We start from the raw sequence: 25,265 nt of genomic DNA, 5'->3' as shown, positions 1-25,265 counted from the left end.
AGCTCAACATCCTGTTGTAGCTTTCTGAATCTCGAATCGGCTCGCATCTCAACGAGTTCTCGGTGCAAGTTTACGGCAAGCGTAAAAGAACCCATTACCGTTAAACGTAATCATTATACTAAACTATTCAAGCCAACCCTAACGGCTGCCTACTGACCCTCTTCTACGGGCACAGGCTGCGAATCCAACGTCTCCCCATAAAACCCCGCCGCCAACTTGACCACCTGCCCAAACACCTCATCCTCAACCAACGCCAACCTCAACACCCCCACCTTCTCCTCACCTCCCATCGCCTTCTCCGCCTGCACACTCCTCGCCAAACACGCACTCATCTCACACTTCGCAACCCTCTGCTCAAACACCCTCGCCTTCAACTGGGGTAGGGAAAAGAGTAATCGACGAGAAATATCCGCGTGCGAATTCGCCGTCGGTAGCCCCTGCGCCGCCGGACGGAATGCGATGGGGACAGGTTGTACCAGATTGATATAATCCAAATAAACCTGACCTCCAAACTCCCATCCCTTAACACCATCAACATTCTCAAATTTCGCAAGTAACTCACGGAGACGGTCGAGTTCGTTCGCGATAACGGCTGCAGGGGCGATGTGGTTCATGATTGTCTTGTGTGCCTCGGTCCAGCGTTTTGCGGCGAGGAGGTGCGTAGCCTCGGATTGGAAGTCCTGTTCGTAGCGGGCGTGGAGGGCTTTCGCTTCCAAAATCCAGACGGGTGGGATTTTGAGCTTTTCTGTGAGGAATAGGCTGACGCCGGCTTCGTCCTCTGTGGACAACTCCCCGAAATGGCGCGCGAGGATGTCTCTGATTGCACTTTCCCGCGCCGCAGGAGTCTCGAGATGCAACATCACGAAGATCGCCCATTGCCACATACCAATTGCCTCCAACTGCGATGAGTAGGCAAGAGCCAACTGATCAGCGGCAGCGGAGGTTCCCTCTGCGTGTGGCTGTTTGGCGAGAACATCAGCAGGAACCTCAAGACGGTCACTGAAGTCACGTATGCGCTTTACACGTGACAACAGCATGTAAAGATGCCACGGGAGGCGTGAATCGAGGAAAGATTCACTGAAGGCTCGCGATTGCAGTACGTCCTCGAGTTTGTACTCCGCGTCCTGGTAGACCTTAAGAAGCTGAAACATGATGTCGTACTCCTTCCCACCATGCTTAGGCAACGGCTTCGCAACCGACGAAATAGTCTTAAACGACTCCTCAAAAGACCCGACAGCATCCTCAATTGGCCAATCCTCAAAAGTCCCATACCACAAATGCAGCGCAAAAGCCCTCTTCCAGTCAAGACCCTCACTCACGCAAAGTTCTGGTGCATAATCCTCTTTCTCGCCTCGCAACTCGGCTGAGACGCCTGTGTTCCCCGCGAGCAATTCGTAGATCTTGCGGTACTGGGGACCGATTTCACGGAGTACGCGCTTCTCCCGCCAATCATCCAATTGGTTCTTGATAGATCTGCGAAAGTGGGAGTCGCCTCCGATGAGAGTGATCAAAGTCGCAAGACGTGGATCATTGTTGGCAATAGCTGTAGCAGTGGCTTGCTCAACACAGTTACCGGTCAAGTGAGCGAAGATAGCCTCGGCAGGGCTATTGGCGGCCTCGACATTTTTGGCCACGCTCTCAGCCACGACGTTCTTCAACCACTCAGACAAGGCAGCCTTCCGAAGGTCCTTAAGCACCTGCACCTGAGAAAAGTCCTCCAAACCAGACAAATCGACCATAATGTCGTCAAACAAGATCGTGGCCAGCTTCCACATCTGCAACTCCTGAGAAGGGATTGAGGAGTTTGATGAGAAAGCTTCGTCGAAAGTCTTGCATCCCAAGTTAAAGGAAGGGAAAGCAGCGGGGACGCCGCGTTCGACGGTGATCTCGGAAGAGTTGAGTTGGGTGAGTAACGTAGCAATCGCACGTTCACGCTCAACCTTCACGTCGTCAACAACAACAACAGGAACCTTGACCATATCGACCTGCGACGAGTCCTTCTTGAGTTTACTGCGGAGCAGCACACCACCCGGACCCCACCGAAGTGCCGTCGACCCCCTCTTCTTTCCATCTTTGTCGAAAATCTTCAGCAAAGCCTTAGACAATGGACGAGTCTATCAATAAAAGTATATTTAGTATGCTACACAAGGGTTTTTAAGAGAGAACTATTCACGAACCTCGGCTGCTCCATAGAGATCATTTTCCAATTCTTGCCATCCGTAGGTCTTGTTTTGCTCAAAGCGCGGGGGCTTCACGTCTTTCTTGGTGGAGAATTCACGCCTCAAGAGGTTGGAGCGCTCGACGGAGAAGCCGAGCTGCTCAGCCCAGTTGCGTCCCTTGGGGGCACGAAGAGTGTTGGTGGGTGCCCCCTCCGCTGCTGGCATAGGCTCGTCCTCGGACGAGGAACCCTCGTCAGCGACAGCTTCCGGAACGTCCTCTACAGGGTTGATGGTCTCGTCGACAACTTCCTCCTCCATCTCCTCATCGGATGGCAGGATATCAGCAGCCTCAGCGGAGTCCTCCTCGATGGGCTCCTCTTCGGCTTCAGGCTGCTCACTCCACGATCCCGGGAAAGCGCCCGGTGCACGACTGAGTCCAGTGGACTTGCGGAAAGCGAAGGTGTCCTCAGGGTCCATGTCATCATCGACATCCATGGACATATCGGCACCAAGACCGGACGGACCACGAGGAGTTTCATCCATCTTCTCAAACTCATCGTTCACGATACCGTACGTGGAGAAGTGCTTGACCTTGAACACCCAGTAACCGTTATCGGCAACATACTCTACAAACTCAGTCTCAGCCATCCTCTTGAGACGGTTGACGTGCTGCTGAACTCGCGGGTGTTCGGGGTCCTTCAAAGGAGACCTAGTCTCCCTGGACAAAGGCCAGCACTTCTCTAAAGTTAAAGTAGCAGGGACGTTCATGCCCTTGCCCTCCTCAGGCTTGTCCTCCTCGTCAGGGTAGACGGTACAGATCTTGTGGTCAAAGATGACGATGCCTCCAGGGATGTCTTCAAGGCGAGCAACAGTAGTAAGATCCACAGGCTCGTTGAAGCTAACCTGACCATAACCGCGACGACCGACCTTAAAGTTCTTGACCTTCTCGAGCTTCTCGCGAGGCAAGTCAAACAAGACAGACAAAGGAGGCGAAGTCCAGTAAACACCCTCATCGTCGACCTCCTTGGACTCAGCGTTAGTCGCAGGACTCTTGTACTTAGCGACGTCCTCAGTAGTCTCAGGCTTCTTCGGAGTCTGAACCTCCGGCTCAGCAGTCTTGCCCTCAAAGCTTGTCAGCCTGGAGCTCGTGCTGGAACGGAAAGGCCGACTAGCAACGTTCGCCTGAGCCTGATCCTTCTTCGGAGTCTCCTCAGCAGCCTTCTCAGTTGTCTCAGCAGCGTCCTCAGCCTTCTCCTCATCGCCCGCCTTCGCACCAAGACCACCAGTAAGGAGATCAGCAGCGGTAACCTTCCTCTCGATCGTCAACCTCTTCAACGTAGCCCTAGGAGCAAACGCAGTAGGGCTGAGAAGAACCTTCCCCACATTGTTGAACAACTCCTGTTTATCTGACGTATACTGTCCATTGGGACGAAGAAGTGGGTTAACCGGGTCGCGACGAGGAGAAGCGTACATGTACCGAGTAGGGTGAAGAAGATAATCAGGCAAATCCGCCCTCTTCTTCTGCTGCTTAATGTTGATGATGGGGGAAGCGATGGGTGGAAGGGGTCCATCGCTGTAAACAGAACCGTTGAGGCTGTAGGCGTTGTAACCGGTGTAGCCACGGTTGTTGTAGCTCAAGTGGGTGTTGTTGACGACAGGGGGGACCGGGGGCTGCGAAGTCATAAACAACGGGTTCACACCATAGGGGTTAGAGTCAACAGAAGCAGTAAGCTGTTGTCCCTGCGGCTGAGAGCTACCGAAAATAGCGAACGGGTTCGCGGCAGGTTGCTGAGGCTGCTGGGTCTGTCCCAGGGTGTTTCCACCACCAAAGAGTCCTCCACCAGTGCTCATACCCAATCCAGGCGCAGCCGGCTTCTGACCAAACAACCCGCCAGAGGTATTGTTGGTGTTCGTGTTTCCAAAGAGCCCCCCAGTCGCAGGCGCAGCCGTCGCCGTATTCCCAAATAACCCACCAGTAACAGGCGCCGTAATATTAGTAGCGGTATTTCCAAATAGACCACCACCCGTAGCAGGAGCAGCAGTATTAGTACTCATATTGCCAAACAAGCCACCACCAGTGGCAGGAGTAGTAGTGGAGGTAGTGTTACCAAACAACCCCGTTCCCGTACCCGCAGGCTTCGCTCCGAACGGACTAGTGGTAGCAGTGTTGTTCGTTGCGGCGGCACCACCGAAGGAGAAGGGACTGCTTGTGGCTCCGGGGGCAGCTGGGGTGGTACTAGCACCGAACCCGCCGAAGCCAGTGGTTGCTGGCTTCTGCTGGTTGTTAGTAGCTCCGAAACCAAAAGCACCTGGGGACGAGGTAGTAGTGTTAGTGGCAGTGTTGTTGGCACCGGACCCACCGAACGCGTTGGTTTGAGCAGGCTGAGCACCGAACGCATTTGGAGTGCTGGTCGCGGCACCGAAAGGAGACGCGGCAGCAGTGTTGTTCTGGCCAAAGAGACCGCCACCAGTCGTGTTGGTGTTGTTGTTCTGACCAAAGAGTCCTCCACCGGTGTTGGTGTTGTTGTTCTGACCGAAGAGACCACCAGTGGTAGCAGCAGGCTTAGGCGCCCCGAAAGCAGAAGTAGAGTTGTTCGCTGTGCTACCAAACAAACCGCCACCAGTCGTGTTGGTGTTGTTGTTCTGACCAAAGAGTCCTCCACCGGTGTTGGTGTTGTTGTTCTGACCGAAAAGACCGCCGCCGGCGGCATTCGTGTTGTTCGTGCTTCCAAACAACCCTCCGCCAGTGTTCGTGTTAGAAGCAGCACCGAACGGGCTAGAGGTGTTGGTGTTCTGCTGGCTCCCGAAAAGACCTCCCCCGGTGTTCGCAGCAGCGCCAAATCCAGTAGCAGGAGTGTTGTTCTGCTGTCCAAACATGTTTCCACCCGTAGTCGCAGCAGGCTGCCCGAAAGCACCGGTGCTGGATCCAAAGGCACCAGTACCGCCAACAGTGCTCGCTCCGAACGCGTTCTCGTTTCCGAACCTCCTGCCCTGGGCGTAATCAGCCAACCTCAACTCCTCGAAAGAGGCATTGCGGTATGCAGGCATACAAGAGACGGATTGGTAGTTCAGCATAGAAGCAGAGGTAGTGTCCTTCTCGGAAAAGGGAGAGAAAGTAGGCTGGGAGGTTCCAGTCGTGGGCACGGCCTGACCTGAAACGGAAGCTCCGAATCCAGTGGTAACAGCACCTGATCCGAATCCAGTCCCAGTGTTGCTTGAGGCACCAAAGATACCTCCACCGGTTGTGGCAGGAGCGCCGAATCCAGTACTCGCGGGCTTGGGGGCACCAAACAAACTGTTTCCAGTATTTGTTGCGCCAAACCCAGTCGTCGTGGATGCATTGTTGTTACCACCGAACGAAAACGGGGACGACGTTTGTGCGTTGTTCGTGCTCCCAAACAAGCTGTTACCAGTGTTGGTCGCCCCAAACCCCGTCGTAGCAGGCTTTGCTCCAAACGGCGAAGTCGTCGCATTGTTGGACGCGCCAAATCCACCAAACGCAGTATTCTGCTGCGGCTGTTGAGGTTGTCCAAAGATCGACCCCGCGGTGTTCGCAGCGGCACCAAACCCAGTAGCAGCAGGCGCTCCAAACCCTCCTCCGGTATTCGTGGACTGGCCGAACGCGTTGTTAGTGGTAGACTGTCCAAAGATGGAGTTCTGTTGCGGCTGTTGCTGGTTATTGTTGTTGTTCGCACCAAAGGTGAAACCACCGCCCTGACCGCCGAACATGGTGACTAAAGAACAGGTCTCTAGCAAACAATGATTAAGATGACAGGATCAATCAGTCGAGTTACGGCCTTCCTGTTGGATTTGGGTGAAGGGTGTTCTCGTTCGCGGCGGTTAATGTTGGTGCCTGGCAGCTTCGTCACTGTAAAGTTACCCTGAGGATACAAACGCGACTGAAGGAGATTCACGAACAAGTACGCGCCGTGTCGCAAAAAGCAAGCAAGTACTTCTGGTCTCCCAGCAACTTGAATACGATCACTACCACTGATCCACCTGTCCAATGTACTCCGCAAAACGCGCCTCCGTCCGCCGCCCAGCACCCTCAACCATATCCCCCTCCACCTCCCGAACCCTCAACCTCCGCTCCGAACTCACCGAAGAACAAAAACACGAAATCAAAGAGGCCTTCGACCTCTTCGATAACGACCGTGACGGCGCAATTGACTACCACGAGTTGAAAGTCGCGATGAAGGCACTTGGGTTCGATGCGGAGAAGAATGAGGTGTTGAAGATTCTGGATGAGAATGATCGGAGTGGACAGAGGAAGATCAAGTATGAGGATTTTGCTCGTGTTAGTGCGTTTTCCCCCTCCTCCTCCGGTCTCCTCTACTTATTGAACAACGACTAACTCGACCACAGTGACCGAGAAAATCGCCGACCGCGACCCATTAGAAGAAATCAGAAGAGCATTCGCGCTATTCGACGATGAGGGTACCGGAAAGATCTCCTTGAGAAGCCTGAGACGGGTAGCGAAAGAGTTGGGAGAGCCTCTTGATGATGAGGAATTGCAGGCGATGATTGATGAGTTTGACCTGGATCAGGATGGTGGGATTGATGAGCAGGAGTTTATCAGCATTATGACTGACGGGCTCTGAAAACGTTAAGGCTGGTGGGTGAGCACATGCTTTGCTGGAGGTGAGAAGGGCATTGCTCGAGCGGGGCTAGGAAACGATATGTTTTACTGGGACGGATTTTCAATTGGCGTTTATCGTGAAGGAGTACGGTCGTTTGCCGAAGCTGGCTCTTCTACGGATTTTGGTAATAAAAAACAAACAGATCGTTTATTAATATCGCAATCGCCCTAGCTGACTCTCCTTCATATCGTACACTGCCTCTCAGTAGGTATACGGCATAGCGATTGCAACACCCTGGGAGAAAGGATGTTTACTCCTCAGGCAACCCCTCCTCATCACCAGGCTCAGCATAACTCTGCACAGGCTTAGCATGCCTCAAACGCTCCCCCTCCAAGATATTACTCGGATCAGCAGCCTCGGCCTCGTCCTTCTGGAGCTGTGCATCAGAGTCCGGATCACGCATGGAGTCGTAGCCCTCCGGGGTGACATTGGCGTCGTCGACGACGGGGATGGTATCTATTAGCTCCCAATATTAACAAACGAGGAGCTCAGGAAGCACTCAAGAACTGACCACTGGCACCGGTGGTGGGAGCGTGGGTAATAGGCGCGATATCCTCTTGTTCAGACATTGTTCTCAATTTTTCTCTTTCCTTATTTACTTATCACCGACTTAGGAGCGGAACGGGCGGCCTTCTTATACAGCTGATTACAGACCCATGCCGTACTCAATATATTTGTCCATGACGAGTGGTGATGCAACATGTTACCTTATCGGGAAGTGTAAGTGATCGGCAGGGGGGCGGGAGGGCATGTGGACAAGGAAGCAGGGATCGCGAATTCGGAAAACAGGGTATCGGAATCGGTATCAAATTCGAGGTGCATACCGCGTGATAAGGACAGGGCGTCGAACTCCCCAATTGTAAGGGCGGGTGTTGCGTGAACGTTTTCATTGGAAGCTACGCAGCTGAAGAAGCCAAAGCGTGAAGGCAAGTTTGAGTGACAAGCTGTGTTGATTTTCGTCTGACACAGAAATTTCTGCAGTATTCGTCGCTGTCGCGGCGATGGTATACGTAGTACGTGGTTCAAGCTGCGATGTCGTGGGAAGAAACAGCCAGGTTCAGCAGCGAGAAATTCAGCAACATATGCAGGTGACAGATCTGAGATCAATGAGCAAGTATTGGTAACGATGTAAACAACTCATTAACAATCTAACAATGTAAGGTATTTTTTGAAACCTATAGGTATCCATAACAGCTGGGGTATCACATGCTTGTTCTCATCCAAAACCAACTCCTTCCCATCCCACTCTTCAGCCCATGGCCATTTACAACGACGTCCGCATCTGTTCCGTCTGCATCTTATACGCCATCTTCTCCGCCTCCTCATCAACCGGCGCCTCAACAACCTCACCCATATAAACATCCGGCATCGGCCTCTTGGGTCTACGCCCACACATATCCCCCCACATACCCATCACAACCGTCGCGATTCCTTGTCTGCCTTCCCATAGCGGGAACAAACCGACCGAGAAGAGAGCGAAGAAAATCCAGAGACATCCGACGACGACCCAGCCCTTGAAGAAAGACTTTGAGAAAACGTAGCTGGAGCCGAACATAGGAAGAGGCCAGAGGATGAGCATAGAGATGGTCAAGAAAAGAGCAACAGACTTCGCGATCTTGGATGCTCTGTCGAGCGCAGCAGTGTCAGTCATGGTATGTCTGGAAATCTCGCGCCTCAACTCGTTCGCCCTCTCGCCCTCCGGAATATCATCCATGGCATCGGGATCCTCAATGACAGCCTGGATGTTCTTCATACCCTCCCAATCATAGTTGTCGGGCTTGAAGATGAGGGTCATGATGGGGATGAAGATGAGGGGAGAGAGGAGGGAAGCGACGTTACCCCAGAGCATGGGCATGTCAGAACCAGCAGTAACGACGTTGATCTCGCCAAAGTAATGCTGGGTCGTCCCCAACCAGACAGAGATCGAAGTAGCAATACCCAAAATTGGAGTCATCACCGCAGCCTGCTTGTTCTGTCCCTTCCACAACAAAGTCAACACAGAGGGAATGACAGCGGAAGAGATAATGACACCCATGAAGAGGTAGAGGAATCCCATCGAGACACCGACGTAGTACAACATCGTCGAGAACGCAGCCATGACGACACCCCACGCAGCAACACCCGCATGGGAAGCAGCAATGAGACGCTTTCCGGAGGCCTTGGGGTTGATGTACGTACGGTAAATATCGTAAGTGAAGATCGAGGAGACGGCGATGAGTTCAGCGGACATAGCAGAAGTGACAGCCATGAAGATCAACAAGACAGTAGCAACAGCTCCACCCTTTCCGAGGAGAGCAACAGCGGCGTAAGGAAGCGTCAAACCAGCAGAGACGTCGGCAGCGTCCATGCGGTTGGGATAAGTAGGGAACGCGGGGTTGTTCTCGAGAGCGATAGCAGCGAGACCCATCGTCGTCGCACAAACCCAAGGAATAGAGAACCAGGTCAATCCACCCAAGATGTATCCGGAGAGAGCGTGAGCGGGGTTCGCAGAGATAGCCTTCTGGAAGTATCCGTTGTCCAAGAAGACGGTACCGAAGTTTCCGACCAAGTTAATGACGAAGAAGATGATACCGGCAGAGGAACGCATGGTGAGGTATGATCCCTCCGCGTTTCCAGCAACGGGGTGACGTTCGGCCGCCTCGACGAGGAGCTCGTACATCTTCTCGGGGGAACCGATGAGGTCGGAGGTCACGTATGTGGTGAGGGTGAAGATGATGATGATGATCAAAATAACCAAAGTATGCGCATAATCAGTCAAGAACGTGGCCTTGATACCTCCGAAAACGGTGTAGATGATGACACCTACTGGCAAAAGCCAACAGGCTGCCACGGTGTGCATCCCGGTGAGGGAAGACATGACGGCAGATCCACCTGTGAGCAACATAGCCGTGACGAGGATGTTTGTGAAGAGACCGAAGATAGCGTAAACGATGTGTCCGGCCGTTCCGTATCTCGCTCTCACGACCTCCAAGAAGGTGTGGGCGGCGGGAGCTTTCCGCTTCAACTCAATTGCAATAACCGCAAACAACAAGATCTGAACCGTAGCACCGGACGCATACCAGAAAGGTCCAGACACACCATTGTTGTAAGCCTGAGAAGATGATTGAAGAAGGGTAGCAGCCCAAGTCCAGGACGAGACGACGGCGGCGGCGACGAGACCGGTTTTGACAGAGTGAGAGGCAGTTGAGAATTCTTCGGATGTTTGCGCATCACCTTGGTACCGGCGAAGAGCAGCGGTGAGGCCAGTCATACCGAGGGCGAAGAGGCCTCCGAGGCCGAGAGTGACACCGTAGCCAACTCCTTGGGAGAGTGGGGCTTCGATGGCCATATTGATTGTATGAGTAGAGTAAGACTTCTTGGTCGAGATGAGGAGTGCATCAAGCGGGTGATCCGGTGCATTATATAGCCGTCCAGGAGCAGCAATCTTCCAAGTCTACAAAGATACGCACCCCATGGAGACAGGAGATAAGAGAGCATCTCGTCCTCGTACTCTTATCCTCGACAATTTGCAGCCGTCGACGTTAACCTATCTGACCCGTGTTCCCACGCCAGTCCCAATCAAGTAACCCTCCTCGCGCGATAACCCTAAGTCCGCGCGCGCTGATCATGCATCTGCCCCAATCAACCCGACCCTTCCGACCCGGCCAGAGGAAAGGGCGAGCGCAGGCGAATGGCGTACAAGCTTAGGCGATCGCTTAATAGATAAGCTACGTATCGCCCGCGGATGAGTTCGAATGGGCCGAGATGGCCCTTGGGTGGCAACCCCGGATAGATGGATGTCAAGTGCGGAAGGGGCGGGAGATCTTCGAGTTCGTGAGTTGCGTCCGTGGTTGCCCGAGGCCGGGGATGCGAAGGTTGCAGATAGTGAGGGTCGATGCTTAAGCGAGAGGGGGCAAACCCGGGTTTGACTGCAGGATAACGTATGGTACCAGTGGTACAGGGAACTGGACCGTCGCCGCGGAAAGGCACGTAGCCGTTCAATTGCAATCAAGTCCCATCCTTGGCATACGGTAGCCGTCCTTAAGGAAGCTGCTGCTGGTGCTGGTACCAGTGCGAGTGTACATGTACAAACCAGACACCGTCGAGCTTGAGGCGAAAGTCGCCAACTGCCTGTCACGAACGATCTCAAACGTGCACTGTAACCCTCGAAACCGCTCATGATCAATTGCCTCTCAACAATCCCCAATCAGCACCCAAACGAAAATCGAGGACCAAAAAGTGAAAACGCGAAAAAGGATGGTGACGAAGACGAGATTCGAACTCGCGCCCTTTCGGACCGCGGGATTACTGATAGTAACCTTAACACGGCGCCTTAGACCGCTCGGCCACTTCGCCTGATACATGAATCGGTACCTCAAAGGACATTGATATTGATATAATATCTATGCGATCATCGAACGGTTCTTCAACAAGGCTGATTGGCTGCTCCTTCAATGGGGTTTGGGTTGTCATGACAGTGACGATAACGCCTTACGTGGCATCTTGTCAGTCAGGGCGGTCTGTATTGCCGAATCTGGTGCTGTTGATAGGCTCGTCGTCGTCTCATGGGGAGAGTTCCCACGCGTCTGTCGCTGGCACGAATTGCACCAAGACATGAATATACTGCCTCAGAACAGCGGTCACTATCGTTCTTGACGACTCTTGATTGTTGGGCTGTACGATGTGTGTATGTGCTATCGGTAATTGTCCTGCTGCCATTTGGTCAACCATTAAGGAAGTTGTGGACGTTGGCTTGATACATCTTGTTTCCACACCCGACGTTGTTTGTCACAGATTGGGTGCTTGGTCTGAGGATCAGCTAACTTTCTTACAGGTAAAACCATGGAAGTTAGAGTTTGGACGAAGAAAGCAACCAACTTTCGTCATCATGGTAATGTTGATCTATGGCAATATCAGTGCGCATGCATATGCCTAACGGTCATGATCATATTATCATTCCATGGGTGACTTACCGTAATAGCGGTCACATCGTCTTGCGCATCCCGAACATCCATCGTTGTTACAGTACACGCATCCCTCACCCCGCGGCAAATTCGATTCTCCGAAATCGGTACCCCAGCGCTTTATAGCTACCGGTACCCCGGAGAAGTTTCGGTACTGAACGTGAAGGATGGTTCTGGATCTTTACCTCAATTGTTACAGGAGACCTACCTACCTATTCAGACCGCTGTCTGCTTACCTAGGTCGCTACATTCTCGATACGCGTCTTGGCGCCGATCACTTGCTCGCCCTTTCGAATTCGTCGTTAACGTTCATGGCGAGGTCCGCGGAGGGATGGGCAAGATTGGACATCCCAACCGACCAGGCGTTATCACAATCAATATATACGAGGCAATTGCCATTCAGGTCTGGACTACGGGCAACAAGCTTTCTGGCTTTACCTTTGACTTTGGGGTTTCCGTCCTGGGCCGTCGTTCATGATTCGTTTGTGCGCGGGTATGAGCGCCGTACCCATGTCACACCCCACCAAACCTGCCCATCTTTGTGACAAAGATGAATTATGCTTAGGTAAGAGATGCAGTTAGGTAAGGGAAATCGATTTCGGACAATGTTAGGCACCGTAGCCGCGCTGTGAGGCGTGTAATCTATGAAAGGTTGAGGGCCGTATTGCGATTCGTATTGCGATTCGTATAGGAGGGCGAGCGGGATGGAGGCAGCTGCGGACCGCAGAACAGTTGACGCGCAGTCAAAAGATATCGATAACATGCGCGGCTGATCAGCGCTCATGCCCATCATTTGCCTCCGAGAACGATGAAATCCATCTCCTCCAATATAGGAAGCACATACGTAACGATACAAAGACCCCATTTCATCCAATCGCAAACGCGTGCACACGCCGATGTCGTCAAGTTGGCTTGGCTAGGGTCGCGTTCCGCACTTGCAATTGCTGTGGCTGCTTCGAATTAAGGGTACGCGTACGCTGTCTCAGACCAGATCCCGCGTGCCAGCCGAATGGTAAATTGAGGAATGCAACGTGAAGCCTCAGGGTAACCCCTATTCAAAGAAGTGCAGTCAGAGAAAGAGAAGCTTCAGCTTATTCGCGGTTGGATGCTGATCCTGGACTGCCCATCGACCACCCGGTAAGCTCAAGGATCGCTGGTTGGCGGGTTCCGTCTCATCCAATATTGCCTTTTAAGAGCTGCGGTCCCCGTTTCTCGGTGCTGCAGTCCAAGCGCCATGGCGTGCCAATAGAGGCAGCGCGACGCGGACCTCCCAGAACGCTCCGTGCCCTCCTGTAGCAATGCTGGCCCACCCCCTCCGCCCGCCGCACGGCTCGGGACGGCTGCTTGATTGCTTGGCTGAATTACCTTGCCCATGCCGTGCTTGATTGCCTCAGCTTCCTTCCCGTCTCAACGGGCTTGCTTGTGCCGTGTGCCAAGGCTCATCGTGCTACCCGGGGTAACTGTATGTACATGTACTTTCTACACTTCGAAATCTGACAGAAGGTGCTCTTAGGCTGACTTAGGTGCATCGTGAGACATTGGCAACCACGAGGGCCGTGCTCTTAATCCTACCCTTTTTCCCTCCAATGACGCTGCCGCTGCACGTAAAAGTACCTTAGGACAACACTTCGCCCGAGGAGAGAATGTCAGCATGCTTGGCCCGAACGCCGCACAAGGGTCCGTGCAAAACTCTAAATGTTGCGGTCCTGTACCAGAAACGTCCGTCACATATATAGTATCAACCCGTCTCTTTCCCCTGCGGTTTCGCCAACGTCAGCAGCACACAAACGCACGCGGCTTACGTTGGTATTACGAACGGAGCCGATCCAGAAGGTCATTACACGACGTTCGACGAATTCTCTGTCACGCGAGCGATTGAACTTACACGGACCCCAACGTTCACGGATCTCATCCCCTGTCAATTACCTTGTTTTTCGCCTGCAGCAGGCTCAGTATCATTCCCGCTCCCGTCCCACAGAACCTTAATTGCTGCGGCGTGCCACCTTTTTTGCGATTCCCTCACCGCACCGGCTCAGAAACGTCATCAACACTATAACCAAACCCGAAGGTACAATTGCAAAGGATAGGATATTTGATTGATCCCATTGCTGATCTGGTCGTTGTTGTTCAGGCTCTGATGGTTGTTACTGTCTGTAGTCGCTAATTCGCTACGTATCACATCACTCAATCAACATAACGGCGGACCATGGACCTCTCGTCCATTCTCAACGCCGACGCGAAAAGACCGCCAGAACGGACGCCGGAGCAGACGAGGCATTCTCGTACGGCGTCGACCACGTCTTGCCCACTTCCGATCCGGTCCCACGGTCACGATCGAGGACGCGAGAGTCCGCTCCGGTCAACGGTTGCGCTGAGCGATGGCGCGAGTTTGAGGTTGCGGACGCCATCGCCTACTTATAGCAATTATTCGGCTGGACAGAGAGATGAGCGACGGAGAGAGAGTGTGTCATATCCTGATGATCACGATCATGATTCACCACGGCGGAAACGGACACGTGTCGTTGACGAGGAGTTGCGAGCGCTGGAAGTGGGGAGTGGAGAAGATGACGAAGAAAGTAATTCTGAAGAAGAGGACGAGGATACGGCGGGTGAGGAGGAGGGGGATGAGGGGCCGATTGTGGATGGGGATCACGCGCCTCGCCGAGCATCGCACCAACAAACAGAATCGCGAAACCCGTTTAGTAATCCGGCGAATACGGACAAGAAGGGAACATTACCAAAAGTTTACGCATGTCAGCACTGCGGGAAAGCGTTCGCTCGACGATCCGACCTCACCCGTCACGAACGCATTCACTCAGGTGTTCGACCATACCCCTGCCCTCACCCCACCTGCGGCAAGAGCTTTATCCAACGCTCAGCCCTGACAGTCCACCTACGCGTCCACACAGGCGAAAAACCCCACGCATGCGATTTCTGCGACAAAGTCTTCGCCGATTCCTCTAGTTTGGCACGACACAGACGGACGCATTCGGGGCGGAGGCCGTACACTTGTGAGAGACCGGGGTGTGGAAGGACATTTACGAGGAGGACAACGCTGGTTAGACATTTGGAGGCACACGATGACCAGGATCGAAGGGAGACGCGTCAGAGACATGAGGGGTTTGGGGAAATGCGGCCACCGGCGGACGCGATGAGTGTGCATACGGGGAGTCCGACGACGACGTGGTCGAGCTCGATGCCGAGTCCGTCCGTGCTGCATTTCGAAGGCGGTGGACATCGGAGGACGTTGTCGTCTGTCAGCGCTACAGGACCTCTGCCTCCGCCGCATTGGGGAACACCAGTAATGCAGTCGAGGTCGCGGACGCCGCCGTTACGGGGGATCACGGAGTGGAGTCATTCTCCCGAGCAGCGGCATACGGGCTTCGGACGAGCGACGTCTGCGGCGCATTTCAGACAGTATTCGGGACCGAGTGCGTTACCTGATTATTCGCCTTCGATGGGGTATACGAGTAGTCGGTACAGACCTGGAGATAGGATGGGACAGGATGCGCCGATGTCGGCACCGCAGGGGTATGGGCATGGGTATGGATATCAGCAGGGTCCGCCGCCGGAGAGGTTCACGCACGATATACCGTCACCGATGCAACAGGGTTACGGGCCGTACCAGCAAGGACCACAGCCGATTCCTCCACCTTTCCGGTTCCCAGGGCCATCGCCTTTTGGGAGCGCAGGTGGCCACCCGCCTTCACCCATGGCATCCCGTCTCCCTCCGCCTCCACTCCGGGGCTTCAGCGAACAACCACCCTCTCTCCCACCTCTCCAGAGTTTCGGAGGCGGTGCACACCCACCTCCTCTCCAAGTGATGGAACCAAGAGAACTAGACGACGAGGAACGAGCCGCGGCAGCGACGATTACCGGCCTCGGTTTCACCAATGTACGATTTGGCGACAGAAATGATCGAGCAATGCGAAGATAGGACGATATTTGGGTTTTGTGTGGGACTTTCGTTTGTGTTTTTCGGGGTATACACGTGTTTGGGCATGGCGGCGTTCTTTATTCATATCATCGATATCGTGCACCGAGCAAGCAAGCTAAGAGTTTGGATTGGGTAATGGGAGTATTAGCATAAGCCTAGGAAATCTCGAGCATTCTTTATCCTTGTATCGTATTCAATTCGTGTAGAAAAACTGAGTGGAATCATCTAATAATCATAATCGTACAAGCACGCTCGCTGAAAACAATAACAATGCCGATGTGACCAGCACAACCCATGCAAAACGTTAACCTCTCGGAATGTCCCTCCTATGAATCATCAGCGTTGACGCCCATCCCCTCCTTGCAGCTCCCCAACCAAACTTCTCAATCTCCTATTCTCCATCTCCATCTCCACCAAACGACGCCTTAGTTCATCCACCTCGCCGTTCTCCCGCGATCCCTCACGCTCCTTCCGTGGCGGCGACCGCAGCAGTGTTCCGCTGGCACTCATTACCGCATCATCCATCTCCAACAAATCCTGACATGTCGGACGCTTCGACGGCTGGTGCGACAACATCCACATAATCAATGCCGCTTCCCGTCCATGCGCGGCACAGAACGCCTCGGGTAACACGCCGCGACGGAGGTTATGCAGCATGTTGGCCCGTTCCATACTCGTCGAAAAGGGGTGCAGAAGCTCGAATAAGAGGATTCCAAGGGAGTACACGTCGGCTTTCTGGCTGGCGATGGCATCTCCTTCTACTAACTTCCCGTTCAGTTGTTCGGGTGCGGCATATGCCGCTGTTCCCTCACCCCGCTTGCTCCGCATCTTTTGCCCGTCTTCGACACAGAGGCCAAAATCCCCGATCTTGGGGAGGACCCAGACCTGCCGCTGAAGTTTGTGGACGTATAGTTCTACTGCCCCGCTTCGTTCGCGAGGAATAACGTCCAGGAAAACGTTCTTGGGCTTGATGTCGCGATGCACGAGCCCGTGATCGTGATGAACGTAGTGCACGCCCTCAAGAACGGAACGGAAGAGCGGGAGATACGTCGACTGAATGACATGCGTCGAGAGTGGACCCGACGAGAGGTAGTCCCTCTCCATCAGGTGGTCCGCCAACGTCAGCGTACAAATGTGCATCTGAATGAACAGCGTAAGACACGTCGTGGTCGACCCGATCAGCGAAGCGGCCCGGGCTCGTGTCTTCGCGAGGGTGGAAACTGGACGCGGCCGAGGTCCGCCGATGGAGAAGGAGGCGGAGAAGTCAGGTGAACGAGGAATCGTCTCGACTGAAGAGCTGAGACTCGATTTGTTTGACTTGTGTGAAGTGGAGAGGTGGATATGCGCCGGAACCGAAGAAGATGGCGGCACGGGGATGGAAAGGCGGGGAATGGAAGATGCTCCCCACGGACTACTCTGTGCTGAGGGTGGAGTGTCAGTTGCGGGCGATTCATGAATTTCTTCATCTCCAAAGACAACACCGCCGTCGGTGTCTTCCTCTTCCTCCTCGTGATGGTGGTTATCTTCGCGTTCATCATCAGACAACTCCTCTTCCATGTGAAAAAGTAATTGTTCGTCCAATGCGGCCAAGTGTCGTTTCTTCTCTTTGTTTCGCGTGTGACCCTTTTTCTTCTTCGCGAACTCTGAATGCTCCAGCCAGCTTCCATAGTAGCGGATGACGTGCGGATGATCCAACTTGGCTAAACACTTGATCTCCGAGAAGATCTTGCTGTACGCGACCTTATTCTGTGCTAGAATGATCTTCTTGACTGCATAGTCTCGGCCGTCGAGGAGGTTCTTTGCCCGCCAAACGGATCCAAAACCACCCTTGCCGAGCATGGCAGCCTCGGTGAATTCATTGCAGTAGCGAGAGCCTTTGTCAGGAAGCAACCAGTCACTCAAGGTCATCCGTTCGAGGTGCGTAAGACCAGGTGATTTGGGAGTAGTGGTCCTGGTAAAGACGGGCCTTTCGAAAGAGGAATGACCGAGGTGGTCTTCGGAGTCTCCGGAATCGTCGGAGGAGCTGGAGTAATCTGTCGTTGTGTCTCCATCCCAGCCAATTGCCCTGCGGCTCACACCATCGACATGATGTGCCATTGGATCAGGAATATCTCCGTCATCTTCCAGCAGCTCCTTAGCCTGACCCATGAGGGTCTTGAATGCGCGCTTGTAAGTCTCACGCACACCGCTCAACTCCTCGATGTACTCCTCGTCCAAGATACCCATACCCTTCAGCTGCCTACATATAAGGTAGAACAACTTCTTCGATTGTGCAGGCTCTGTCTCATACAGCTCGCAATACGTGTCCAGCAGTGCCGCCAGCAGTAACCGCCCATGCTTCCCCGTCTCGCCTGTCAACCCGGAGCTCTGCCTCCTTTCAATTTGTTTCAATCGGTCCGTGTCGTCTGAACTGAAATCTTCCTGGCTCTGGTCAGAGGAGTCGTCAGAGGATGTATCTGATGGATCGAGAAAGCTTTCTTCGGTGAATGCTGGGCATACAGTCAGACGAGCTGCGCATACATTGACCATACCACCATACCTTCATGATTCCACTTAAGCATAGGTATAGTTTGTCAATAAAAAGGGGTCAATCGCAACCAAATACTCAGAGCATTGGCGGTTGTGTTTGTTATCGGATAGCGTCCGTGCACGTATCCTCATGCACCTTTCCGTCAGAGTGCAGTTCAGCTGGAGGTTACCGCCAGTGTCAGGGTAACATGGGGCCATTGCCTGGCGAGGGCTGGTGTAGGTCCAAGCGCGAGTGTCGCCGTGACGAACGGTATCAACGCCCATATATCGCATTTACAGGCATTCATTGAGCTGGCCTCAGCATTAAATAGGGACAGTATTCGTCTTCTTATCACCCGAGGAACTGTTCGCATCGATTGACCGGCGCCATGGCTCCGCCTGCCGAAACACCGACGCTCGACGTCAGCGGGGTCTCTGCTTTCCTTGAGATCTCATCGGAGACTCTGACATCGCTCGCTTCTAGATCAGATGATTCTCTGAAGGTCCTGCTATCCTCAATTCAGGACAAGGCGCAGGAAGTCGATGCGCTGAAGGCCGAGAAGCTGCGGAGTGAGGTGATGCTCGAGCAAGAGATGCATACAGCGGAATCACGCGTCAAATCAATGAAGAAACAGCTGGATACTGCGCTCGAGGAGAACCAAAAACTCAGAGGCGCGCAGTCCTCGACCGAATCCTCGACACAATCACTGCAAACCCAACTACAAGTCGCGGCTTCTGCCATGACGAAGCTCGAGGAGGGGGCGAGATCGCTGGAGTCGAAGGTTCAGACGCTCGAGTCGGAAAAGCGGAGTACTCTGGAACTCCTGGGTAAGGCGAACAAGGAGTCCGCACAACGTGAGGAGGATTACAAGGGCCTCCAAGAGAGGTATCTCGAAGCCAAGAGGGTTGAAGTGAAATTGGACATTGATTTGAAAAATATGAAACAGGAGGAGATCAATTATAAGGTAAAGTGAAAAGTGCGAAAAGGTCGTGGAACGTTGCTGACACAGTTCTGCAGTTCAAGGAGCGGTCGTTGACACAAGAGCTTGAACACTCGCAAAAGAGCAATGACTGGTTGAACGAAGAGCTTAAAAAAAAGTCATCCGAGTTCTCAACCTACAGGAAGGAGAAGACTGCGCAGATCTCCGCTCTGGAAACTAAGCTCGAGAACACTACTGCTGACGCCACCAGTGCTCAGGAATCTCTAGATATCTTGAAGAAGCGATATGCTGAGATTTCCGCCAAGCTCGATGATTCACTTACGCGCAATAAGCAGCTTCAGGACCGTATTGTCCAGCAGGAGGAGAATTTCAGGAATGAGATCGAAGCTCAGCAGCGTCTGGCTCAGCTTTGGCAGGACACTGCAAACGAAAACAAGAGGCGTATCGAGCAATTGAATGAGCAGCTTGATAGCAAGCTCAGTGATGAGAGTGAAGAGTGCGCGAGATTGCGTGTCGAAGCGAATGGTGAGAAGATGAGGGCCGATGAGGCTGAGATGCGGAACGGAGAATTGGAGGCACAGCTGGAACAGAGAGAGCGGGAGTTGGCGACTATCAACGAACGTATCATTCAGGGCGGAAGTGATGTTGGTGCTTCTGGTGTTGGCTTGTTGAGCCCGTCTGCGCAGGCGCTCAGCAAGGTCCAGAAGGCTGGTTTGTCTGTTACGCAGCTCTACTCTCAGTACATGACTCTGCAATCTGATCTTGATGTCGAGAAGCGGAAGAACGAACGCCTCCAGAAGGATATGGTAGAGCTTATCTCTGAGCTCGAGACTCGTGCCCCTCAGATCCAGCAGCAGCGTGAGGAATTTTCTAGGGTTCAGATCGAGCTTGCACAGATGAGCGAGACGTTGCAGGAGATTGTGGACGAGAAGGAGAATGCGGAGAGGGAGGCGAAGCAGTTGAGGGCGACTGTGCAGGATAAGGAGACGGAAGTTAAGGTCCTTGAGCAGCAGACCCGAGACCTTAGTAAACAGGTTCAGCACTTGTTGAACGAACTCCACGATCATGGCGCTGGTATTCCTATGACGCCTGCCGAGCGTGCGGCTTTGCGTCGCTTGACTGAGGGCGTCGAGGATCCAGCTGAACAGTCTGATACCGAAGCCCTTATCTCTCAACGTCTCACCGTCTTCCGCAGCATTCAAGAGCTTCAGCAGAAGAATCAGAGCTTACTCAAGGTCGTTCATGAGCTCGGCCAAAGGATGGAGCGTGAGGAGGAAACTAACCGACAGCGTCTGGAGACCTTGGAGAGTGCTGCTCTGGAGGAGGCTGGAAAGGTGATTGAGGGATTGCGCGATGAGTTGAAGAGTGCGAAGACGAAGATGGATTCGTACATCAGGGAGAGGGACATGTTCAGAAGGATGCTTGTTCATGGTGGCCAGCTTGATACCGATGCCGGTGCTGCTCAAGCCCCTGCGGCGGACAAACCTGCTGACGAGGACAAAACCGACTACCCTACACTGCTCAGGGAGCTTCAGGTGCAGTTCGATGCGTACAAGAACGAGAGCGCTATCGACCACAAGACCTTGTCCGACCAGGTTAGTAACTTAACAAGGCAGAAGGGTGTCGTGACCGTCGACTTGAGAAAGGCTGAGACGGAACTGCACCTTGCTGGCGAGCGCTACAACATGCTGCAGAATACCCTACTGGCGGCGAAGGCTGAAATCGAGATGAGCAGGAAACGTATCTTGCAGATGCAGGAAACGATGGCGAAGCAGGACGTCCGCACTCAGCAGGCGGCGGACGATCTCGTCGATGCCAAGAGCTTGGCGGATAGCTTGCGTATTGAAAATCAGAACTTGAAGGTTGAGAAGGAGTTGTTGAAGAGACTCGAGGCTAGATGGACGCAGGACAACCAGCACCTCATGAAAGAGAACGGTCGCTTGAATGGACTGCTGAATAATGTTCAGACACTGCATGCCGAGCAAGAGCGCATGGATGCTGCATCCCGTAGGAGAACAGCTGCTGAGCTTGAGAAGCTTGAGAAGGACTTGCAAGCTACGAGGCAGAGGCTCAATGAGGAGAGCGAGGAGGTGAGGAGGTTGAACTTGAGGAAGGAGTTCGAGGCTAAGGAGTACCAGGAGAAGATTGACAAACTCAACTCTGATTTGTCGACTACGAGAGAAGCCATGGTAGAGGCCAGGACTTCGCAGAACCATTTGAATGCGCGTGTGGAGGAGTTGACGATCTCTTTGAAGGCAGCGGAGGAGAAGTTCGCTCTGACTCAGAGGTCTCGCACGACTGAAGGTGGTGAGGATGTATCACGTGAACAGCAGTTGGACATGGAGTTGACCGAGTTGCGTGCTGCCCTGGATGCTGCGAAGGCTGAGGCTGCACAGGCTAAGACGCACGTGGACGAGCTCAAGGCCATTGCCAATGCTGCAGAAGAGGCTCTTCAGACCATGAACGAGACTCACGACCAGTACAAGAACTCGACCGATAATCAGATCCAGCACCGCGATACTGAACTTGCAAATGTGAAGACTCAGCTTGCTGAGCTTACTTCTGAACTCGAGAAGAGCAGACAAGAGTTGGCCGAAATTCAGGGATCAGAAGATGCCAAACGCGCTGCTTACGAGCAGGAAATCGAGTCTCTCAAGGCTGATCTTGAAAGGGCTAAAGAAGAGGTTGAAGAGGCTGCCGCCAAGCAGCGCTTCCACCTCGAGGACATGCGGAAGCAATCTGATATTGCCAACGAAGCTCAACAGAACTACGAGAGGGAGTTGCAGAAGCACGCCGAGGCTGCGTCAAACTTGCAGAAATTGCGTGAACAGCTTCGTGATGTCAACAACCAACTCCGGGTCTATAGGACCGAGGCTGAATCCGCTCGCGCATCATTGACTACTTCTGAGGCTAGTTGGGGAGCACAGAAAGAGCAGATGGAGAACGAGTTGCGTGAAATGTCTACAAGATGTGATGACCTCCGTAAGCAGAACGATCTGTTGCACTCTCAGTTTGAGAGTATCAGCTCCCAGGCCCTCAAGATTCAGCAGGCTTCTTCTGCCGTCGCAGCCGATATCGAGAACGCACCTGCGTCCGCTGATAAATCTGTCGAAGAGTTGCGCGAGGTCATCAAGTACTTGCGACGTGAGCGTGAGCTTATTGACTGCCAGCACGAGGTTGCCGTTCAGGAGAACAAGCGCATCAAGCAGGAGCTCGACCATACCAGCAGGGCTTTGGAAGAGGTTCGCTCGCAGCTCACTCTGGAACGTCAACGCGGAGCCGAGTCTGCTACGTCTGCTGCTCAGCACCAAGAGCTCATTGCTAAGATTGGCGAGCTAAACATTCTCCGTGAGAGCAACTCCGCTTTGCGCGCCGAGAATGAGCGCACCGGTAAGACCTTGAAGACTCTCGAAACCCAGGTTGAGACCTTGAACGCGCAGCTTGCTCCACTAAATGAACAGCTCCAAACCTTGACTGCAGAAATCGAGGCTAAGGATCAGCAGATTCGACTCATCGAAGGTGACAGGGACCACTGGAGGAACCGTGCTCAATCCATCTTCCAAAAGTATGACAAGATCGACCCTGCTGAGTTACAGGCTCTCAAGAACAACCTGGCCAACCTTCAGTCCCAATACGATGCATTGGTCGTTGAGGGCGAGGCTGCGCGTGATGCCGGCATTGTTGAGGTAAAGAACGTCAGGGACAGTTGGGCCGAGCGGTACAATACCATGGTCGCATCCAGCAAACAAAGGATGGCTGAATTGAGGGGCCAAAAGATGGAGGCAGAGAAGGCTCTTGCTGAGAAGGAGCAACGTTTGCAGGAGTTGGAGAACCAGTTGGCCAACGCTCAGACTGCACCCGCAGCCGATAGTGGTGACATGGAGGGCCTTGAGACTGCTGGAGATGCACAGCTAAAGGAGCAGGTCACTAAGCTTCAAGCCGAGAAGGAAGCCGCCAACAAGACCGCGAACAACGTCCGCGCAAGGGTGCAAACCTTGATGACTGAGAAGATGCAACTCACCAAGCAGGTGAAAGAGCTTCAGGACAAGCTCTCTGCCAGTGCGTCTGCAACCCCGGCTGCACCTACATCAGGCGAGGAAGTTGACAAGAAGGTGGATGAGCTTGTTGCCAAGAGGCTTAAGGAAGCTGAGGTTGCAGGCGCTACGCCAGGCACTGCGGATATTGATGCCGTTGTCGCTGAAAGGATTGCTATCGCTCGTGCGGAGTTCGAGAAAGAGAAGGAGCAGGCAATTCAGGACGCGGTCAAGGCGGCGCAAACTCAGACACCTGCTTCTGATGCCATCCAAACTCAAGAATCATCTGACGTGATCCCCCGTGAAGAGCACGACAAAATCATCGCTGAGATGACCCTGAGGCACGAGCAAGATATGAACAACCTCAGGAAGCGTGCTAAGAATCAAGCCACTGAGGCCATCAACAAGGCCATCGCGCTCAAACTCGACAAAGTACGCGCCGAGGAACGTCAGCTTGCTGAGGTTGCCAAAGCTGAGGCTATCGAGGCCGCGCTCAAGACCAAGGAGGAACAGTTTAAAGCCAAGGAGGAAGAGCTTACCTCCAGGGAGAAAGCACAGAAAACCGCCGAACTCACGGCGAGAATGACCAATATGAAGATGACTATGAGAATCGGCGCGTTGGAGAAGCAGGTCATTGCGTTAGGGGAGACTCCATCGACAATTGGAGCAACACTTGCCCTTGGTGCGGCTACTCCCGCTCCTGGTACGCTTGGTACTCCCGCCGCAGCTACTGTTGCCCCTGCCGCGGTCGCTGCTCCTGCGCAGGTCAAATCACCCGCTGCTGCGCCAGCTTCTGCTGCTTCCGCTACAGCTACGCCGCCAGCCGCTACACCAGCTACTGGTCCTGCCATCAAGGTCGAGACCACTCCTGCTCAGCAAGAAGCTGCCGCAGCCGCGGCACCCGTCAGCGCATTTGCTAATCCCGCTTCTGCGCAGATTCAGGCTCAACCCCAAGCTCAGACTCCGGCTAACCCTGCCACACCTTTCCAGAATGCTATGCGTGGAGGAAGAGGAGGTGCTCGTGGTGCTCGTGGAGCTGGACGAGGTGGAGCAGGAATGGGTCGTGGTGGTGCAGTTGGTACTCCTGCGGGCGCTGGACGTGGCACACCCGTCGCTGGTGGTGCCGCTGGTGCCGCTGGAGCAGCTAACGCACCTCTCGCTAACCGCATGGGAGCTCCCGTCGGCGGTACCGCAACGCCTCAGCAAGGAACCCCGGCCAGGAAGGGCTCCGTCCCCCGTCCTTCGCCTGTGAGGATCGAGGGAACCGCAGCTGCCGGTGCTGGTGCTGGTCCAAATACACCCGGTGGTGCGAACAGACCTGCTGTGCAGAGACCTGTTGGTGCTGGACGAGGACAAGGGCAAGGACAGGGCGGTAACATGAACGCGAACGCGCCTACGTTTACGCCGGGGAATAAGAGACCGAGGGAGGAGGGTGGAGGTGGGGCACAGAAGAAGCCGAAGAATCAGTAATTATAGGTTGGGGAGGAAAAGGATGTGATGTGATGCACATGCACCTGGGCATATAGCATTTCCCAAGGACATTTATGGGTATCAAAACCCGGAGATAAACGTATAGGTATATAGTAATTATTGGGAGTTTTGCTGGCCCGCATTAGGGCTCTTGTTACACTGGATGTCTATGGCTAAGTTGTTCAGCTGAGTTCAGGTATGCGTTGGCGATCAGTTCTGTACAGTTCAGTAGATGTGCTCGCTTTCTGTTTGAGGTAGAGTAAGCGAGTTCGAGACATGAACATTACGCCCATCGAGATTAAGATCCAGCCGCTGTCACAGATTGAATGTTCCACCTTTCCAATTACACAATCGCGCATCCAGATCACCGTCAAGTTATGCCGTGCGAATCCTCGCACCTCCAAAAAGGAAAGGGGTTCAAGGTCGGTCGTGTACGCGTGCATGTATGCGCAGCACCGCCTACACCACCTTACGGGCTCCCTTGTTCAACAAGCCCTTCGCGAATCTCTTCTGCGCGGCTTCAACAATGCAGTCACTTCCACCAGCCGTTTACGTCTCTTCCAACTGCTTCCTTTACCACCGCGCGGGGCACGAAGGTGCTGCGCTGGGCGGACACAAGATGACTTCTTGACT

At 53.7% G+C, this 25,265-nt stretch overlaps 7 protein-coding genes and 1 non-coding gene across 8 annotated transcripts; 3 read left to right on the top strand and 5 right to left on the bottom strand.

The window, feature by feature from the left end:
• Positions 1–149: 149 nt before the first annotated feature.
• SAICODRAFT_91840 (Nucleoporin2-domain-containing protein) lies at positions 150–4,445 on the bottom strand (the record flags this gene model as incomplete). Its single annotated transcript, XM_019171775.1, has 2 exons — positions 2,178–4,445; positions 150–2,114 (listed from the first exon to the last, which is right to left on the bottom strand). Exons 1-2 carry the CDS (start codon positions 4,212–4,214, stop codon positions 150–152), a joined length of 4,002 nt encoding a protein of 1,333 aa, XP_019024470.1. The 5' UTR covers positions 4,215–4,445.
• Positions 4,446–6,165: 1,720 nt separating this feature from the next.
• SAICODRAFT_56385 (cell division control protein 31) lies at positions 6,166–6,760 on the top strand (the record flags this gene model as incomplete). Its single annotated transcript, XM_019169444.1, has 2 exons — positions 6,166–6,460; positions 6,525–6,760. The coding sequence occupies 2 exons, from the start codon at positions 6,166–6,168 to the stop codon at positions 6,758–6,760; spliced, it is 531 nt and encodes a 176-aa protein (XP_019024469.1).
• A 289-nt stretch (positions 6,761–7,049) lies between these two features.
• Positions 7,050–7,368, bottom strand: SAICODRAFT_7078 (uncharacterized protein; the record flags this gene model as incomplete). Its single annotated transcript, XM_019170613.1, has 2 exons — positions 7,050–7,255; positions 7,311–7,368. The coding sequence occupies 2 exons, from the start codon at positions 7,366–7,368 to the stop codon at positions 7,050–7,052; spliced, it is 264 nt and encodes an 87-aa protein (XP_019024468.1).
• Positions 7,369–8,001: 633 nt separating this feature from the next.
• On the bottom strand, positions 8,002–10,249 carry SAICODRAFT_65419 (Na+/solute symporter; the record flags this gene model as incomplete). The annotated part of the gene is made up of 2 exons (XM_019170143.1): positions 8,150–10,249; positions 8,002–8,090 (listed from the first exon to the last, which is right to left on the bottom strand). The coding sequence occupies exons 1-2, from the start codon at positions 10,125–10,127 to the stop codon at positions 8,002–8,004; spliced, it is 2,067 nt and encodes a 688-aa protein (XP_019024467.1). The 5' UTR covers positions 10,128–10,249.
• A 790-nt stretch (positions 10,250–11,039) lies between these two features.
• SAICODRAFT_t59 lies at positions 11,040–11,134 on the bottom strand. Its single transcript has one exon. It is a non-coding gene; the product is annotated as a tRNA-Leu (tRNA).
• A 2,541-nt stretch (positions 11,135–13,675) lies between these two features.
• On the top strand, positions 13,676–15,864 carry SAICODRAFT_79603 (uncharacterized protein). Its single transcript, XM_019171162.1, has 2 exons — positions 13,676–13,810; positions 13,874–15,864. The coding sequence occupies exon 2, from the start codon at positions 13,949–13,951 to the stop codon at positions 15,677–15,679; it is 1,731 nt and encodes a 576-aa protein (XP_019024466.1). The 5' UTR covers positions 13,676–13,810; positions 13,874–13,948; the 3' UTR covers positions 15,680–15,864.
• Positions 15,865–16,015: 151 nt separating this feature from the next.
• On the bottom strand, positions 16,016–18,240 carry SAICODRAFT_7075 (kinase-like protein; the record flags this gene model as incomplete). The annotated part of the gene is made up of 2 exons (XM_019170608.1): positions 16,016–18,168; positions 18,219–18,240. The coding sequence occupies 2 exons, from the start codon at positions 18,238–18,240 to the stop codon at positions 16,016–16,018; spliced, it is 2,175 nt and encodes a 724-aa protein (XP_019024465.1).
• Positions 18,241–18,433: 193 nt separating this feature from the next.
• SAICODRAFT_112812 (uncharacterized protein) lies at positions 18,434–24,862 on the top strand. The gene is made up of 3 exons (XM_019165323.1): positions 18,434–19,152; positions 19,206–21,218; positions 21,273–24,862. The coding sequence occupies exons 1-3, from the start codon at positions 18,577–18,579 to the stop codon at positions 24,630–24,632; spliced, it is 5,949 nt and encodes a 1,982-aa protein (XP_019024464.1). The 5' UTR covers positions 18,434–18,576; the 3' UTR covers positions 24,633–24,862.
• The last annotated feature ends 403 nt before the right edge of the window (positions 24,863–25,265 follow it).

This window comes from Saitoella complicata (assembly GCF_001661265.1).
Source record: "Saitoella complicata NRRL Y-17804 unplaced genomic scaffold SAICOscaffold_10, whole genome shotgun sequence".
In the NCBI taxonomy this organism is placed as follows: domain Eukaryota; kingdom Fungi; phylum Ascomycota; class Saitoellomycetes; order Saitoellales; family Saitoellaceae; genus Saitoella; species Saitoella complicata.
Note: the sequence above shows the minus strand (reverse complement) of the source record. Positions and strands in the feature narration are given on the sequence as shown.

Coding starts and splice junctions, on each gene's coding strand:
- SAICODRAFT_79603 (XM_019171162.1), top strand. CDS start 13,949: ATGGACCTCTCGTCCATTCTCAACGCCGACGCGAAAAGACCGCCAGAA.
- SAICODRAFT_112812 (XM_019165323.1), top strand. CDS start 18,577: ATGGCTCCGCCTGCCGAAACACCGACGCTCGACGTCAGCGGGGTCTCT. Junction 19,153..19,205: donor AGGAGGAGATCAATTATAAG/GTAAAGTGAAAA, acceptor ACAGTTCTGCAG/TTCAAGGAGCGGTCGTTGAC. Junction 21,219..21,272: donor TCAATGAGGAGAGCGAGGAG/GTGAGGAGGTTG, acceptor TACCAGGAGAAG/ATTGACAAACTCAACTCTGA.